The 18983-nt window shown below is 51.9% G+C and overlaps 1 protein-coding gene across 1 annotated transcript in view; it reads left to right on the top strand.

The window, feature by feature from the left end:
• ZFHX3 (zinc finger homeobox 3) overlaps positions 1 to 18983 on the top strand; it is a 122691-nt gene that overhangs the window by 79860 nt on the left and 23848 nt on the right. The window contains exon 5 of the mRNA XM_066327370.1: positions 16437 to 16544. Within this exon, the coding sequence (XP_066183467.1) occupies positions 16437 to 16544 (108 nt within the window). The remainder of the gene's footprint in view (positions 1 to 16436; positions 16545 to 18983) is intronic.

Genomic DNA, 18983 nt, shown 5'->3' with positions numbered 1-18983 from the left:
CCAAAGGTTAATTGGGAGCTGTATGAGAAATTATTATCTGTATTCGCTTCCAATTTGCATTTTTTTCCCTTTTCCTTGTCAGTCCTTCCAAGAGTGGTGAGTGAGAGAAGCAGTGTTGGTGTGACTGCTGTACCTTCACTTGGAGGCTCCTGTGAAGGCCACCTTCATTTCAAAGAGCCTGAGCCCTCTCCTTCTCTGTACTTCCTCCTACCCCTTTTCATGCTTTTCATTCGCGTGTGGTCACTTCATTCAATACATAGCAGTGGTTTGGATTTTTTGATTCTGTTCTGCACATGTTCTTTCTCCCCTGTGTCAGGGGTAGGTTTCCACTGCAGGGATGTGCTGGACATCATTTTCTCCACACGATGCAGCCCACTCAGTGCCCTCCCTGCCCCAGCCTGGGGCCCCAAGCCCCTCAATCTCAGTATTGCTCTGGGATGGTGCCTGGGGGCCCTGTGTGGCCCTCACCATCACTCCCCAGGTGAGGGTTAGGGCACCCCAGGGTCCCAGCCCGGGGTGACTTCCCATCTCTGTGTTCCTGTGCAGGCGCTGCTGCACCTTCTCTGCCAATGGCTTCAGCTGGAGCATTCTGGCCTTTTCCATCCCCCTTTCATGGTGATGAAGGTTGAATTAGGGCTGAGTGTTTGGAATTGTTCCTTGGCCTCCACTGCTACTTTGCTGCCTCCTTTGTGGCCAAACAATGGGATTAATTTGGCCTTTGCCAGCCGCGCTCAGCGCCAGCGTTCCACTTCACTGGCGCAGCCGCCTCTCCCTTCCACGGCACCTCCACCCTGGCTCCTGCTGTTCTCCTTCTGCGTGTGTGTGGCGTGGAGGGTCACTCGTGGTTTGTTCTGTGTTGCCTGGCAGGTCAGGGGTCTCCTCCTGCTCCCGAGGACCTGTCAGCCCAGGCCACCGCCCGTTTGTCCGCAGCCCCTTCCCTGCACAAATTGGCAAGGACTAACCTTGTCCTATCCAGTGCGGCGCTCACGGGCGCCTGCCTCCGAGGGGTAATCATGCAGGCATAAATTCGGAAAGTTGCTAAGCTATGAGCAGTCTTATGAGCATTAAAAGTGTCCTCTTTGCCAGAAAGGTCATTCATAACTTGGCTGCGCCGCTGATGTACAGTCAGTGATATTGATTGATTAATGTATAAAAAGCACCAAATCCATTTGCTTCTGTGAAAGAGAATAAAGTGCAGTCGACTCTCTCTTTATTTTCACCTCATCCTTTTGTTTGAAGGACGTTTTTTTTTCTCTTTTTGTTTTGCCAGCTAGGTTTAAGGGGGTTACAAAAAGCCAGTTTCTGCCAAGTAATGCGTTCACAAAGGGAACATTGATTCACATCAGTGTCGCTTGAATTACCCTTAAAGGTTTGCCAAGGAGTTGTTCTTATATTAACCTTCTGTTCATCAAAGACGAAATAAATAAATAAGTCATAAAATCAGCTTCACTGCCCATGCTGGAGTTGGATGCAAAACAGGAATTTCTCCTGTTTGGAATTTGTGCTCCAGGTGCTGCACCTTGGCCCCTCTCCCCAGGCTCTTGGCCTTTTCCCTCCTGCAAAGCTGTTCCCCCAAGGCCCCAGTCCGAGCTGGGACAAGTGTTGATGGTTTTAGGGAGGGGGGCTCCTGCAGGGGAATATTTTCAGAAAGATGTTTCATAAAAAGTTCATTTAATCATTACAAGCATAACGAGAATGATTTCTGCACAGGGCAGTGAGGCCCAAGGCATTCTGCCCTGGCCAGGGTTGACATTCTTCTCATTCACCCAAGATCTTGTTTGTTTTCCTGGACTTACTTGGCCACTGGTAATTAATTACGTGTTGTTGTCATTTTGCTCTGGTTAATTCTGAGATGGGAGGTACCTTGGTGCCCGTGGAGCTTTGTGCAGCAACATCTCACCTTCCTCTCTCTGTGTGCACTGGCACTGTCCGTGTCCATCCCCAGGTGCCCTTGTCCCCTGTGTGGGCAGCGAGGGGCTGCAGGTGTCTGTTCCTTGGGTAGGATGGCTGGCCCATGAATCCCAGAGATGGCTGTCCTCTGCAGCAGGAGCTCCTGTTGCTTTTCCTCGGTGTTGTTTAACCAGACCTCTGCATTTTCATTCAGTCCCTGCTCCCAAACTGTGCAGTGCTGTTCAGTGACATGTCCTCTGTAGAGCAGGAATTCCTTTGGCTTCGCTCTGCATGTCAGAGAGCTGTGCTCATCACACTTACCCAGCAAACACAGAGCTCGGAAATCAGCTCCTCTTAGAAACATCCTGCACACGGTGTCCCCAGCTGTCACAACCCACCATCCCCAGCACAAGGGCCCATGGCAGCCCTTGGGTCCTGCACGTCATTTCAGATAACCTGAGCTGTTCCACCGCAGGGGATGCCCTCGCTCATGGCTTCCAGCCTGGCTGCTCCTGGTGAGCTCCTCAGCTGCCACTGGCTGGAGCCACAGAGGAGCTCAGCTCCCGGGTTCTGCTGTGACCTGTGGAAGCACTGTGCTGGCTGCAGCATGAGCAGCCTGAGGTGCCCATGGTCACAGGCACCAGGGGTGTTCTGGTGGTGCTCTGCACCAGTGCCTGAGCCCACGGGTCCCTGAGGTCCTACCAGCCTCCTCCGTGCTGCTGACATGGCACTTTCATCCCAGGGTCTGTTACTGATGAAGAATGATGGTGATTACCCTGCCAGCTGTGAGGGTGTGTGCTGGGGTGAACACCAGGAATGACATGAGCAGGATCCCTGCAGGATGTTCCTCCCAGGTGTCTCTGCCCCCTTTTCCTGCGTGGTGTGTGTGCTGTGGTGGGTCCTGCACTTTGTGCTGCCCCTTCCACATCCCCGAGGGGCAAACCCCCAAACCCAGGCATGGCTGACAGCAGGGCTTGGCACCTCGTGCTCCCAGGAGAAGCCTTTTCCCCGTGACTGCTGTACAATCCGAAAGGAGAATCATCCTATTTTCAATCTTCCTCTCCGACTGTGGGAGCACTGCAGCAGGCCGAGGCCCCCTCCCCCTCTGGCGAGGCAGTGAGGATTGGATCAGATGATACGGAGTGTGCATGCTGAGAATGAATCCATTTTCTCTCCTCCATCTCCCCAGAATAAATTAGAATTTGCCTGATTTAATAAAATGGCTTCATCCCTCTGCCATCTTTCCTGTCTGCCATGGTTTCATCCCCACCCCCCTGCAGAGGAATAGCTGTGGCTGTGCTGGGTGCTGTTTTGGGGTGAGATGACAGGGGTTAGTCAGCCCTGCACAGGACAGCACGGTCCCTGCCTCCATTTCCTCATTGTCCCAGGCAGCGGCTGTAATTGCTGTTGAGGTCAGTGTAATTTACTGTCCATCTGTCATAAACCTGCCCTGGCCAGGGATGTGACTGCCATGCAGAGTGTTTGGGGCCGGGGAGGGGCTGGGCACGGGGATTGCACAGCCCCAGCGCCATGCCCTGGACATGTGTGTGTGTGTGTGAGCACATGGGGCTGAGTCCTGCCACAGACCCCGAGGAGGAGGCCAAATTTCGGTGGTTTCACTGTAGCCAGACCTTTTTCTCTCGCCTGGATCTGGTGCTTTAATTCCTGTTTCCGAGGCTGATTTTTTCCTTTCCGTTCTGACACTAATTGCACCGGGCGCGTTGGGAGTGGCGGCTGCTGAGCGGTACCAGCTAAATGTTAAGAAAGGTTTTAAAAACAGACTGAACTCTTCCTTAATGAGGCTCAATCGTGCTCTCCTCCGGGTGGTTTTGTTTTGCTGATCTGTCAGTTTTTCGAGGATTTAATTGCACTTTTTTCATATTAGTCTTTGAAATGGGGCTAAGCAGCTTTCTCTAAAATGCAACACAAAAGGGAGAGATGCTTCCCTATTTTCTTGCTTTGCTTTCATCACTCCAGGATCATCCTCTGCCGCTGGCACCTGGGACCCTGCAGTAGTAAAGACTAAAATAAGTGAGAGCACAAGTGAAGGGCAGGCTGCACTGCTGTGGTGGCCCCACAACTGGAAACCCTTGCCAGCGGTTCCCTTTGCCTCCTGGCTCCTGTAGCTGTCTCCTCATGGGTCCCTACTCATGCTAATCCTGGAAGACCTTCCTAATGTTAGGTTTGAAGGGAGAAGTAGGAGGCAAAGGCTGAACTTGTTTGTCCAGTGTAGCTCATTTCCTGCAGAAATGACACAAAAATGAGTCAGAACCAGGTAGTGCTAGGATGCTCGTGGCCTCCTAGAGCAGTGCAGCTTGGCGGAGGCTCTGGAGGCTCTGAGCCCTGCTGGCCAGAGCTGCCTCTGCTGGGGTCTGAAGCATCTCCAAGGTGTGGAGACCCCCCCAGCCTCTCTGGGTCCCAGTGTGCAGCTGCTGCAGCGCTGGCAGTGCAGGGCAGGGGAGGCCAAGCAGATGATGTTGGGGTGGGAGGAGGCAGGAGAGGGCAGGCAGATGTATCAGAGGCTATTATCTTTATGGCACAGAGAAAAGGTTTGGAGCAATCAGCATGGAATTCTTAATGGCTCCACTTCCTGGTGCTCTCCTCACGGGACAGGTTGCACAGCAGCCTGCGCAGGCGCCGCCACGCACTGCTCTTAACCAGGGCTTTGTTTTGCAGAGATGCACAAAGCTGCTGCTGAGTTTCCTGAGGATGCTGATGAACAACAGAGCAGTGAGAGCTCCAAGCCACCCAGCAGTGACTCTCCTTCCTTAGCCTGCAGTTTATTTTTACGTCTCTTTGCAATTACGCTTCTTATTGTTCTGGTTTTTTATCCTTTCCTCTAGCTTTGTTTCTTTTCCCCTTTCTTCTTTTTCGTGTTTATCCCTTAAATATTTCAGTCTCTCATTTCTAATCTCAGCCTAACAAAGCCTGTTTTCTTTTCTTGTTCCAATGTGTGCCTGCCTCCCTATGAGCTCCCAGCGCACCTCTCATGAGGATGTAAAATCTAAGAACCAGATCTTTGAGATTTCAAAATAAAATAAAAGTAAACTCTGCTTTAAAAACACTTTAGCAGGAAAGCCAGGCTAATTGTAAATCAATGAGTCTTAAAATGCAGCATTGATCTCCAGTTAGAAGTTTGAAGGGGAAAGCAGTAATTACTGTACTGAAGGTAGATTTTTTTTTCTCTTAGCAAGTTCTGGGCAGAAGGAAGGCTCATTAGGGCAGCACTTCAGAATCTGAGTAATTAGTTTAAAAAGTACTTTTGTGGTGTTATTCCCATGGCTAGAAATTATTGGAGTCCTCACAGATTTATAGTTCTGCTCTGATAAAGTTTGATTTATTGTTGTGTTTGGTGGGGCAGATCCTTCCTACACCATCACTTGGGCAAAGATCCAGAAGGGGGGTCAGGCTAGGAAAAATTGCTGTGGGTACGTGGGGCCTCTTGCCACGGGGAACCTCAGCCCAGTAGGATGGGACTTGAGCTCTTTGTGAATATACTCTGGCCAATACCCCAAAAGAAAACAGAGCAGACATCAGGGAATCAGAACAGAGGCTCTTACTCCTTGTAAGCATCATTGGCCTCCTTTCCACTTGCCTGCAAGCCCCTTCTTGCTCAGAAGGGGGAAATGGCTCAGATCCCTCAGTCTTCATCATTCCTTGACCAGCTCTGTGCCGTTCCATTGGGCCATCCCCTGTGCCACCCTCCTCAGGAAGGCAGGACTGGGCCTGCCAACACTGTCAGGCTCACTTAAGCCCATGGCATTTCTCCATGGGTTTTCCAGCTAATTCCTCCCATGAGCAGTGTGATCCTGCTCTCCTTTTCCAGGCTGAGGCAGAGGCAAGCACCGCCTGAGATGTGGGTGCATCCTCATGTGGCATGGGTTTGCTCTGGGAGATGGGGTATGGCAGAAGTGTCCAGGGCTTGTTGTTCTTTGACAAAACTATGCTAATTTGGGGAACTGATTAGCATTAATCCACGTGCAGGAAGGCATTGTGGCATGGCTGGTGAGCCCATCTGTCCTTGGGAGCAGGTTTGTGCTCCTGCCAATCTCCCCAGCGTGTTAAATCAGGATAGTTGCACAGTCTGACTTGTCAATCCTGTACCTCTGGCTGTGGCTGTTCCTACTCGCCAGACTCGATAAATATTTTCACAGAAATGATTCCATTTGCAGGGACTGTCATAGATCTGATTCTGCAGGGGAGGAGAGGGGAAGGTCTCTGGAGGCAGAAAACCCTTGTGTGGCAGAAAGCCTGCTGGGAAGTCAGCTCAAGAAGAATTAGGAACCCTTTAAATAAATGCTTACTTGACATGACTCTGTCTCCCCCAGTCTAACAAGCAGGGAAGCGAATGGCAGCCGCTGGCCAGAAATTGATTGCATTAATTGATATGCCAATAAGAGAGCTTGTTACATCCGCCATTGGTTAGGAGGCCGGCTAACAAGTCCCGCTGATCAATGGAACCAATAAAGATTTCATCCATTAATGAGCAACATGGTAATTAATGTTATCCATAAACCAATTAGCCTGGGTAGCTAATGTGCTGGTTAGCACAGTGAGTGGTGGAGCCATGGGTGGGCACAGGGGACATCACCTCCCCTGTGGGAAGGAGGCATCGTCACCTCTCTGCTCGGGAGGGGACATCCCCACTCCACTGAGACCACGGGACTTGGAGCCACAGCTAGCTCACTCTGGGCCTCCCAAAGCGAGGGAGCTGGGAGGGTGGCTGGTGGGATAGGTCACATTGCTGGGAAGGGACATGCTGCTCTAGATTTTTGAGGCACTTTCAATTAGTTCTTTCACTTCTTGGAACCTTTGTGTAACACACGGGCACCTTTCCCACGTCTTATATGTTTTTGGAGATGCTCAAGTTTCCATAACTTGTGTTCCATGGCGTAAGGCAGCATTTGGGTTCTTGCTCTGTCCCTGGGAAGCTGCTGGAACCCCTCGACCCACCACCAAGCACAGCTGTTGCTGTGCACAGCCCTGCACTGGGCTTTCCCACACCACCAGTACCAGTAACAGTGTTCACCAGGTAACACAGCGTGCAGGTTGAAGGCTGCTGCCTAAATCCACTTGCCAGGGGCTTGCCCCAAGCGCCAGCACCACTGTGACGTCAGGACCGTCCATAGGGATCAGGACAGGAGGTGCAGGAGCAGCCCCAGGCCCTGGGCAGCATCAGTCCCACAGGCTCCACTGCGGAGTTACCTTGGATTGTTGGATATTGACCCTGGGAGACCCCTTGTGGATTCCCTAATTGAAAATTAATACCGGATCGATGCCATGGGCAATTTGCATATTGATCATAAACAACTTTGAAGGCACCAAGTGTGTGTTGAATCGATGCTCTCTGGAGCAGGCTGCAGGGAGAGTGTCCCTGCACCTCGGAGGTTCATGCTGGCAGAGTTTGGTGAAGGCTGTGGAGGTGCTGGGGCAGGGGTGGTTTGTGCCAGACTGGGGGCACAGCATGCAGCTCACAGCCTTTTCCTGGGGCTCCCTTGGGCCGGGGAAGGAGGGGATGGGCTGTTTGTGTGCTTATTTTAAACCGAATGGCCCCAGCCCAGAGGCATCCCAGAGAGCAGGGGACATCCCCCTGTCCTGGGCACACACCTCCACACCTGTGCAGCCTGACTCTTTCAAGAGAGGCTTCCGAAAGCAGAGGCGCTGTTTTTCTGAGGACACCAGAAGGGAACTGGGCAGTGATTTTTCCCTGGAATTTTCATCTTACACTTGTTCTGTGAGGGCAGTATTTAGACTCTTCTCTGTCTGCTCGGGACATTCACCGTTATTTCAGAATGGTTTTGGGCTGAAGGGAACAAATATTTTATATCAAACTGAAGTAAAACCCCAAAACCTTAATCTGAATATCTATAACTCATCCTTAGAAGCTTCTGGCACAGAGGGATTCCTGTGGGCATAGACATAAAGGATATGACAGGTGCTGTTACCTGCCCCTCCACACACGTGTGCAGCACAAGGCAGCACCTCAGCCCCAGGGCAGAGACAGAGCACAGGGAGCAGAGAGAGGGCAGGGCTGGAAACCAGCATCCCAAAGTTGCCGCTTATTTTGGGAGCAGGCGGCAGCTCCAGGAAGTCGCTGTGCATCTGATTAGTGTGTTAAAGGGCTTTCATTGACTCGCCTGGGCTGTGCTGATGAACTGAGGCTGGGGACAAGCGCCTCTAATTGAGAGAAATAAATTCTTATCACAGGCCTCTGCTGGAGTCACCACCTGTGCGTGTGCCCTGCTCCAGGTTCCAGGAGTGGAGCCAGTCCCCAGAGCACCGGATGTGCCCTTGTCAGTGGGAAGGAGCCAGACTGAAAGGTTCTGTCCACCCAGTCTGCTGGCGTGGCCCACCTGGTGCTGCCTCCCTGCTTGGCCACAGGCTGGCAGCTTGAGAGCCGTCAGTGCCCTCACGTGTCTCCCTGGGAGCTGCCCTGTGCTCTTCCCTTTTCCTTGATCCTCTGTGTTTCACTCGGGAGCTGGAGCAGCCCTTCTCGGTTGTTGCCTGAGATCTGATGACAAGTGGAAGATCCTTCCCTGGCGTGTGTCAGGAGACACGGGCGTCACAGGGGAAAGGGTTTTGTGATGCTACAAAAAAAAATACGAATGAAGGTATAATTTCCTTGAAAAGAAACCCATCTGCTGGTTTGAATTAAAAGGAAAAAACAAAAAGTCTGGGGTCAGCAGGGCTCTGCAGCTCGTTGTGGTGCAGGGCCACAGTGGGCAGCCCTGTCCCTGCTGCAGTGGGGCTGTGCTGGTTCCCCTGGCTGCTCACAGCCCGTTTTTGGCGTGTTCTCAGGCCGGGGACAGGCTGCCTCCGTGAGTGCGTGCGGCGCTGGAGGTGAGTGGAAAGGCTTCACTTGACTTTCCCTGACCTCCCGGTGCAGCTGAGTGCTGGAGAGCCAGTGCTGAAATTGCAGTCGCTTTCAATTACCCGAAGCCAGGAGAGTGGAGAAAAAGGGGCTGTTGGCTCCAGGAAGCTGAAGTCACTGCTGCTGAAAGCTCGTTAGTACGAGGGGAAAAGCAATTAGTGACGTTTTGCCAGTGCCCCTAACCCAAACCCAGGGAGGAACAACCCAGGCTGTGGGCTGTGGCCATCCCTGCCATTTAGGATGATGTGAGACCCCTCAAGCCTGCCCTCGGGGACAGCTCCATGGCTGCAGAGCTCCCCTGTGTCACCTGCTGGCTGCTCTGCACCAGCCCAGGTGGTGTTTGGTGTGGGGGAGCTCTGAGGGTGCTGGCACAGGGGTGGTGGTGTGGGAGTGAAGATCCGTGGGCTGTGGACTGACAGCACTTGGAAGTGGGGCTGTGTCTTGGAGGGGCTGCCTGGCTGCCATGGCCTCCATTCTTCTGCAGTGGAGTGACACCATGACCATTCACACCAAAAACTTTGGTGCTGCAGCTCTACCAGGCCAATTTTTCTGCCTGGTGAACCTGCACAGGTATTGCCCTTGTAGTACCAACGTCCAGCCTGCTGGGTGTATTTGCCCTGTCCTTCTCAGGGCTCCTGGGCATGGTCTGAAGTCCCCCTGCTCCCCTGCCCTGGCTCAGCCCCACCACTCCCTTCCACTCATGTCTGTGTTGGGCACTTGTGGTACGACAGGCTGCTGGGATATTTTAATTGTCTCTAAACCAGGGCACTGCAATTATGGCTTTCCCAAATTTTTAGCTGAGCTTGAAAGAACTCGAAACAGTTGGGGAGGGGGAGAAAGAGGGTCAGCAAGACATTAATTAACTTTTCCTTAGAGCAATACCATGGAGAGGGAGAACTGAGTAGGAGTTGTATATTTTAAAAAAAAAAAAAAACTAAACAGAAAGAGGACGTTTTAGTGTTTCATTTAAGTGTGGTTTGTGAGGATGATGGGTTAAGGTTGTTGGGAGCTCTCCTGTGCATATTCAGCCCCTAAGGCTAAGCATGAATTAATTATACCTCATTTTTGTTATAGTTACAGTGTTCTCAAGATGTACCTTGCTGTGAAGTTGCTAAAGTTGGCTATTAACTTCAGCTTGGCATTGGCACTGGTTTTGTTTGTGGATCTCCACGGTTTTTCTGAAGTGAGCCTGTATTCTCAGTGAGCACAAAACATCTCTTGCTCTGCTGGCACAGTCTGCTGAAGGCCTGCAGTGCTCTTCTCCCAAGGAACAAGTGACAAGATAAGGGGAAACAGCCTCAAGTTGTGCCAGGGGAGGTTTAGGTTGTGTATTGGGAAAATTCCTTCTTGGAAAGGGCTGTCCAGCCCTGGCACAGGCTGCCCAGGGCAGTGCTGGATTCTCCACCCCTGGCAGGATTTAAACCCCTGTGGATGTGGTACATGGATGTGGGTCAGTGGAAGCCTTGACAGTGCTGGAGGAACAGTGGCACGCAGTGATCCTCGAGGGCTTTCCCAACCCAGATGGTTCCATGATTCTACAAAACCTGCCACTGTCTGCTGGAGTAGTTCCATCATGTGTCTTTAGCAGAAGGCCAGGGTTGCCTTCCCTCTCCAAGTGGGGCTGGGCACCTGTCCCCCTGTCACCTTTCCTGTGCTCCTGCCTTGGTCACTCACCTCTGCATCCACCTCCTCCATCCTCTTCCTCCCACTGGTCCCCTTTGTCTTTGGACCTTTGTCCTGCAGGTCTCTGTGTGGAGACTGCTCTGTCCTCTCCCTGCAGACCTGGAGCTGGAGATGGGCTCTTTTGTTTTGCTGTTTGATCTGTGTTTGTGTTTTTGCATGCATCTCCTTTCCAGCTGATTCCAGTTTGGAGCTAGGTTAAACTGTGCAAAATACTGTTTAAAAGAAAAAGAGAAAGGAACTTGTCAAGATGCATTTGTTAGATCACATTTAAAATGAAACAGAATTGAAGGTAGTTTTTGTCCAAGAAAGGGAAGGCTGAAAAGCCGTCAAGCCGCAGGAGAAAGCCCCTCCTTTGTTGTCCTCCTGACATTGAAGTGTAATTTTTCATGGTTATTTGGACTGGAAAATGGGGGGAAAGGGAGAGATGGGCTTGCGATTATTTCCCATAAATGACAACACAATCACATCACGCTCCACTACAAACATGCTCAAGGAATTTGCCTTTTTTTTATGTTTCATGTGTGAAAATAACAGCAACCTTTCTAGTCCTACTGAAATTAAAGGGGTAAGTCCCTGTCGGGTTTCACTGGCTTAAAGTAGAGCCCAGTTTGCAAAAAACATGGACAGCCTTGTTCCCTGGGAGTGGGAGAATGGTGGTGCTCTGCCAGGGAAGGCGTTCTTGGTTGTGCATGCTCCATCCCAGGGTGTGTTCAAGGCCAGGTTTGATGGGGCTTGAAGCAACCTGGTCTAGTGGAAGATGACCCTGCTTATGTCAGGGCTTTGAAGCAAGATGGTCTTGCAGGTCCCTCGCGAGCCAAAAGAAGTCTGTGACTCTCTGATGTCTGTGTCAGCTGAGCACGCTACAGTCAGCAGTTTCTGTTTGTCAGTGAAAGCAGCAGAGATGCTCTGGCCGTGCTCTGGAGTGGAGCTGTCTAGGAAATGAGTGTCATTAAACCAAGGTGCATGTAGCATCATACTGTTTTCCTGCAGCCCTTTGTCAGGTGGGACTCATCCACCAGCTTCGCATCCCAGGCTGGAGCTCCATGGCATTTCTCCTGTAACCTTGCTTAGTGCTGCTTCTGCACTGCTTGGAGTCCTGCTTTTCCTTTCAGGAAAACAGTAGGAGTGAACACGCTGATGTAGAGTAATCCTGTTAGGAGCTGGCACAGATGGTGTTGCAGCACATACGTGCATCCGGGGTGGGAGCTGAGGTCAGAGCCCATCTGGGCTCCATCTCTGCTCTGTTACCAAGCAGGGTGCACTGGGCATGGTGTGAGCTGGGGCTGCCCTCCCTGTGCCTCTCGGTTACCCTTCCTGAGCCAGCTGCACCGGGCCCTGCTGTGAGCCTGGCATCCCTGGCGTGCAGGATGGAGGAGGGCATCACTGTGGACCTTCCTCCTCCTCCTCCATGTGAGCCCCAGCCTTTCCACCCAGGGGGACTCGGGCTGGCACCAGTTGGAAGCAGTTGCAGTGTGGCTCAGGTTTACAGCAGCTGAAAGCAGCTGCAGTGTGGCTCAGGAGGGTGCTGTGCCTGGCAGTGGGCAGCCCCTCGGCTGTGCACAGCCAACCCTCACCTCCCCTCTTCCAGTGCTCAGGCCTGGCTTTCTGTCGGCTTTTTTGGCTACTTATCCCGAAAAAGGGAGCGTCAAGAGATTCTTTTTGTTCCAAAGGAGAGACCCTGTGTACAATTAAAACTTGTTTCTGGTAAACCTCATTCCAGGAAAGATGAGCTTTTAACAAAAGGCTTTTGACAGCTGCAGGGTATTTCATTTTTTTAATGCCGAATGAAAAATCAATACATTTTTCTAGGTTATACATATTCAGAACAGGCTTGATATTTCCATTATAATGGAAAATGGGTGTCTGCACATCTCGCCTGTCAGAGCTGCACCGCCACATTTTCCAAGCCACTGCTAAATATTTCAAACCTGATTTGATTGTGGTTCATGACAGCTAATGTTTCTCAGCTCTCAAGGCTGCCGGAGGGTGGAGAGGCAGCGCACGCTCTTTCCCATGCCTGCATTTCCACCACCCCAGAAATGCCCTTTATCCCTTCGGATAAGAGATCTGGGTTTGTTAAAGAAAACCTGGCTGGGAGAAGAAGAGGTGAGAAGTCTTGGACTGTTCAAGCTGGTCTGGATCTCATCAGCATTTGCCGACTTCTCTAGCTCTCAAACTTCCAGCGTCTGGGAAGGGACAGACCTCAGTGGTGTGATGCTGTGCGATTGCACGTGGCAGTTTGGGTCCATTTTGGTGTGTGACTGAGTCAGAGGTTCCCTGACCTCTGCAGAAGTCAGACACTTGTGATTTTCCAGACTCTTCTCCTGCTCTCTCCCCTCCCCGCCCCAGCCCCCCCTTGCCCCCCGCTTAGTGAATGGTTTAATTTTAAATTAAAAGGAAATACTGCTCTCTAAAATGATTTATTCATGAAGGAAGCAAAGACTTTGCCTAGGATTTTGTGTGGGGCAGGTGGATTGGGATAGAAGAGCAGCTCCTTTGGCTCCAGGGGCTGCAGTTCTTTGCTCTCAGTGTTGACCTGAGCACTGGCAGTTGGAAAATCCCTTTTAAAAGTTATTGATAAAGCACCATGGACTCAGAGATGGAGCTCTGGCATGGGAACCATTGCACAGTGTGTGTTGTTTGGATTTTCCAGGGACATGATCCCCCATACAAATCCCACAGCAGCAGCTCTTTGCACCTCTGAAGTCCAAACAGCATGTGCAGCTCTGGGGGTGAGGGGTCAGGTGGTAGTGAAAAGGTCATGGTGGTTTGGAATAAGTTCCCTACGTCTTGCTGAGCACTGCTCCTTCAGTCTCAGGAGCTGGTCTTGGGGTGGTCTGCACACTGCTGCAGTGGGTCCTGTGGGCCATTGCATGAGGACAGTGGTGGGCTCTGGTCGTGTGCAGCGGGACACCAGCTTGCCGTGGCAATGGAAGCTCCTTGTGGCGTGCAGGGGATTGAGGGGAGGAGAAGACCTTTCCCTACCAGATGTGCTGCTGGCCTTGTTCTCGGAGAGGGATGCCCCAAAGGAGTACAGGGGATGGATGGTTGGGTGCCTTCACACAGGGGTTTGCTTTCCAGACCTGCACTGCTCCATGGAGCTGCCACTGTGGCTCAACAACCACGGAGCTGTCTCCAGAGAGCGTGGGCATAGACCTTTCAGGAGCAGGGGCTGTGCTGCTTTTACTGCCAGTGCTGGGGTCTGCTTGGTGGAAGCTGGGTCAGACATGGGTGTGAGCGTTGGAGGCAGGTTCTCAGGGGTCAGAGCCAGCTCAGGGGTGGGGTGCCTGTCCCCACTGTTCCTGGGTGCAGTGGGAGCACTGGTGGCTGCACCACAGGCCAGACTGAGCCTGGTGGGCAGAGCAGCCTCAGCCTTCCAGAGAAGTCTGCTGGAAGGGGATCACGAGGCAGATGGGGTTAGTGCTTCCCCTCCCGGGGCTCTGTGCCAGAGGCCCTGGCAGCAAGGAGCTGAGCAGGGATGCTACGAGGACCTACCCAAGCTGGTTCAGAGCCTCCTTGGGTAGATGGCTTAGATTCTGCTCCCTTCCCATCCTGCTTTAGAAAAACTACTTTTCAGAAAAAAGACAGCTCAGGGTGGAGCAGGAGGAGGATTTGCAGCTGGATCTGCTCCCTGCCCTCTGCCTAGCAGAGGGTGTTGAGCCAGGGGCAGTCTGTGTCCTCAGAGGGGAGTGTTCCTGGTGCAGAACTGTGGAGTACTCATTGCAGAGATGTGGGGGCTCAGTCCAGGCTGGTGGTGGATGGAGGCAAGGAGCTGCAGCCCCAGCCGTGCTGGGGACTTGCTGTTTGTAGCCTTGTTTTTTAATCATTTTCTCCCATTATTGGTATTCATAGCTCACATTTTTCCGGTTACTGTCAGCCTGGGCTTTCATCCATTTTAAAGAGCTATTTTTTCCCTTGTTGATGATGATGATGGTATAAAGACAGATGGTGTAACTGCTTATGAATGTCCTATTTTATTCCCCTCGAACCAGACAGCACACTGGAAGACACGTATTATTTCCACATGCTCAGGTTAGAGCCCAGACAGCGGCTGAGCCTGGCTCGCCCTTCCTCTTCCTCCCATGCCGATGCTGACACCTCCGGGTCGCAGCTGGGAGTGCCGCTGCTCCCGGCGCCCTTTGTTCAGCCGGGCTGGGGCTGGGGGCTGGGGGCTCGGGGTTAGGGGCTCAGGGCTGGGGGCTCAGGGCTGGGGGCTTGGGGTTAGGGGCTGGGGGCTCTGGGTTAGGGGCTGGGGCTGGGGGCTGGGGGCTGCCGGCTCTGGGTTAGGGGCTCAGGGCTGGGGGCTCGGGGCTCAGGGCCAGGGTCTCTGGATTACGGGCTCAGGGCCGGGGGCTCAGGGCTGGGGGCTCAGGGTTATGGACTGGAGGCTCTGGGTTAGGGACTCAGGGCTGGGGGCTCAGGTCTGGGGCTGTGCAGTGGGGCAGTGGGCTATGGGGGCCATGTCCTCATGTTGTTCAGGGGGGGCTCTGAGCATCTGAGCCAGCAGAGAATGGTAAAAATGATGATTTAAATTAAATATAAAAACCCATTACCAAAGGTTTTTAATAAAACCAGCTAAAATCTGCTTCCACTGCAGCTGCCTCAGCCGAAGGGGCACCCTTGCCCTTTGTGAAGTGGTTTGAAGGCACCAGGGTGGTGAGGTTGGGCTGGGGATGGTTTGTCGTGTTTTTTCCCCAGAGTGGAAAAAAAGATTGGAATTTTAATTTCTGAAATGTGAACCCAGCTGCTGGTTTCAGAGCCCTTCTCCCAGCAAACTTGAGCACTTGGCTCACATGGCAGGCTGCCCAGCTCACCCCTCCACCAGTGATACGTCTTTCTACGTGCCGGATGCCTTTGTCAGTGCTGCCACCCATCTCCCCTCTCATGCCCAGTCCAGGCTGTCATACCCTCAAAGGGTACTACTGAGTATCTGCAAGCTGATAATACATATTTTTAATCTGAATTTCTAGTCCTGTCTTTGTTAGGAGGAGGATGGGGGTTGGTATTTGAACCCGTTAGGTGGCTCAGGTAAATCTCAGAATAGTTCATGGGATTTACCATGACCAGATAATGTGAGTTAAAATTCTAAACTGTCCTGCCTAAAAATGGGTGTAATAGCCTAAAAGTGCCCTTTTTAGCCCAGTGATGGGGAAACCCCTATCAGTTTCAGGGACTGTACATTAATACCCACAATAGTAGATGATAATGGGGCTGTTAGACCCTAGTGTAGGGGATCTGGCAGCCACAGCTCTCTCTCCCAGTGTCCTGCCTGACAGGGTGCCTTGGACTGGAGCTGCCCCACACCAGGCTGACACACTCTGTGCCCATGGTGTTATTATGGGCTGCACCATGGTGCTCTGTGTTTTGTTGAGCTTTCAGCACCTCACCAAGTGTTTCCTCCGTGCCTTTGCACCTGCATGGTGCTGCCTGGGTTTGCAGGCTCTCCCCCTGCCTGGGATGAAGGCAGGACTGTCAGTGTGTTCCTGCTGTGCCTCCTGTCTGCAGCAGATCAGGCTGCTCCCAGCTTGGTCTGAGCAGGAGGGATGTCACATGTCTGCAGTGGACTCTGGCATCTTGGTGACCAGGGTCAGTACAGCACCTGTCACTGGCTCCAGAGAGCTTGAGATGGGGTGAGGAGGAAGGATGAGGCTGAAGGTGCTGGAAGCTCTGATCACTGATGCTTCTTTTATCCCTGATGTGGCCGGGTAGAAGCTTATTTTGTAGACAACCATGTCACTGTACATGACACCTTAGGGTACCTCAGTAGTTCAGGTGGCAGAAGTAAGCAAGGTTCTTCATTTTGTCTTCATCTCTCAGTTCTTTACAGTTTCTGTCTTGACCAATAAGCAGGTGTGTTGGGAGAACACTGGATGATGTTGATACCTGCCACCCAACACTTGTGCACAGCCTTAGCTGTTGTTCTTACTCATTGGCAGCTACTTCTGTTCTGCCTTCCATGTCTGTGTCACACTTTCTGCTTTTCTTGTTTCAGAAGAACCCAGTGAAGATGTGGAAGGGCCCAATGAAACAGCTGGCGATGTTGAGGAGCCTGCCAAGGAGCAAGAGAGTGGAGGGGACAAGGACCAGAGTAAATGGACAGGTATGATTCTGTGATTTAGCTGAGGGGGTGTTTGGTCCATTTGCTTTAAATCCAGGAAGGAGAGGTGGAAAAAACCGTGGTCCACAAACTCCTTTTTGGCTGACCACAAAGTGGCAGCGTCAGCGTGACATAAGTGTCATCCTCTGTGGAGGCTTTGGGTGTAACTTCTTGACATTCTCAGTAGTTTGAGCTGTGGTGGCCCATGTGTCCCCACCCTGAGCCCCACGCTGGCACTGGGCCATGGGTGCTCTGGGACCAGATCTGGGCAATGGGGACCAACAGCTGGGAGAGGAGGAGGAGGCAGAGGACAACCCCTCCTGCCAGCAGCCAGCACGTGAACCCTTTGGTGATTGTCCCACTCTGGAGAGGGCCATCCACCTTCCACCCTCATCTGGCCCTTGCTGGCCACTTCAGCCTGGGTCCAGAACCCGAGGTGCCAAAGGTGGCATTCATTTTTTTTGGCCCAGGACACAGCAGTTCTGGCTCCAGATCCCATTTGGTCGGCAGGCTCAGTGTTGGTCAGTGCAATGCCTCAGTCTGCACAGAGACCCTTCTTCCAGGCAGCCTTCTGCTGCCTCTTGGTGAGCCCCAAAGATACTTTGCCGTACATTGTCTTCCCAAAATGGAATGTGGTAGTTGACCTGGACAGTTGTAATCTCAGTCAATGGAAAGTGTGTCCTAGTGGTGAAGGGAGCAAGCTGGGCCTTGTGGGCTCTCAGTGTGGGCTGCACTCGCTGAGGTTGCTCTGTGTGTTCCTTCCCATCCCAAACTGATTCTGAAGCCTTCTTTGCCCTCACTGAGCAGAGCAGCAGAGCCCGTGTCAGCAGCAGCAGCATGGGGGGAGCCCGTCCCCCAGCTACCAGGGAATGGGCTGCAGAGCCCTTGGTGCTGCTGGAGGTTGTCCCTGACCTGCTGTGCTGTACCTGGGTGCTGGCAGACAGTGCCTGCAGCATCCCAAACCTGCCAGCTGCTCTCCCTTGTGCTGTGCAGAGGAGAGGGGAGGTGCATCGAGGGACAGACACGGGGCTTGTCCCTGATGGAAGGAGTGGCTGGGGAACTGTACACCTGCCATCTCTGCCCCAGATTTTCCCAGGAATTGACCAAACAACTGTTTGTAAGTGCTGATGGGAAGATAATGAGATGAGGAACAGTCGACACAGATTTGTCAAGAGCAAATCATGTCAACACGACCCAATTTCCCTTCATGTGGAGAAGGTCCTGTTTGGAGTCAGTGTCTCTTTGGGAAGGCTTTGGATGCCACTTTTCAGGGCAGGCTGAAATGAAGCACAGATGTCAGTGTAGGTGACAGTATTGTACCATTGGTGGGTTTCATTAGTACTGGAAAGCTCTCAGTTCCTGAGCTGGGGTGTTGGGGAGGCTGGGCAGCAATTTCAGAAAGCCCAGACAGCAGGAACAACCCAGAACAGAGCAACATCAGTCAGGAGGAGAAAATGGAATGAACAGGCTTATTTGACCCAAAAGAAGACCAAAGAGGAGGACAAGATAAGTCTTGTGCATGAAATGCTTCTGAAAGGAAGGAAATTATTTGTTCTCCATGTTGAGGATACAGACAAGACACAAAAGGCTTACACTGAAGAGAGAAAGATTGATGTTAGATAACAAATTTTTAAAAGTCCTCCTGTACAGCCCGTGGCTTAAGCACAGGAGTGAGTTTTCTGGGAAGGTTCCTCAGAGGTCTTTCAAGAAGATTAGAGGAGCTGCTGTCAGGAATGAGGTAGGCTCAGTCTAACCTGCTTTGGATGGACTGGCTGACCTCCAGAGAAGCCTCTGAGCCAGGTGACTCTGTGAAGATGGAGATGGGGGCAGGAGAGGTGTGGGCTGAAAGCCAGTGATGGGGCATGTGAAAGGGAAGGGGGCCAGACCTTTTTGCTGCTCACCACCTGCAATTTGATCGTTATGTTCCTCAGCAATTTACTCCCCTTTGTGCTTAGGTTTCCTCACTGCACACAGGGGATTTATTTCTTCCATTTTCCTAAAGGTTTGCAAGATCTGTAACAAGCCACTGAGCTGCTTTGCCCATCTCCCTGCCCCAGCCCAGGGGTGAGGGTCTGCACTGTGGTGGGTGCAGCCCAGGTGCAGCCTGTGCTGGGGTTAGTGTCAGCACCAAGGAGAAAAACTCTGTTTTCATTGTAAACTTGTCAAAATGTCTCAACTGCAAAATACATGTAATGATTCATTCTTTGTATTTATTTTAAATTGCAATAATGTGAAGCAGAAACATTTTTTTAGGTGATAATTTTCAGTCAAATATACATGAGGAAAACTCCATCCCATTGAAGGACTCATTGGATCTTGATTTCTATAGATAGCTCTGTGGTTTCTGGAACATTCTGGAAGATGGCAGTGCCTCCACACTGGAGCAGGGAGATGCTGTGTGCCGGATGACTCAGTATTAGACATCATCTTGTCATGGCTAAT

The sequence above is a fragment of the Sylvia atricapilla genome, chromosome 12, assembly GCF_009819655.1.
Source record: "Sylvia atricapilla isolate bSylAtr1 chromosome 12, bSylAtr1.pri, whole genome shotgun sequence".
Classification (NCBI taxonomy): domain Eukaryota; kingdom Metazoa; phylum Chordata; class Aves; order Passeriformes; family Sylviidae; genus Sylvia; species Sylvia atricapilla.
This window is presented reverse-complemented; position numbering and strand designations above follow the sequence as displayed.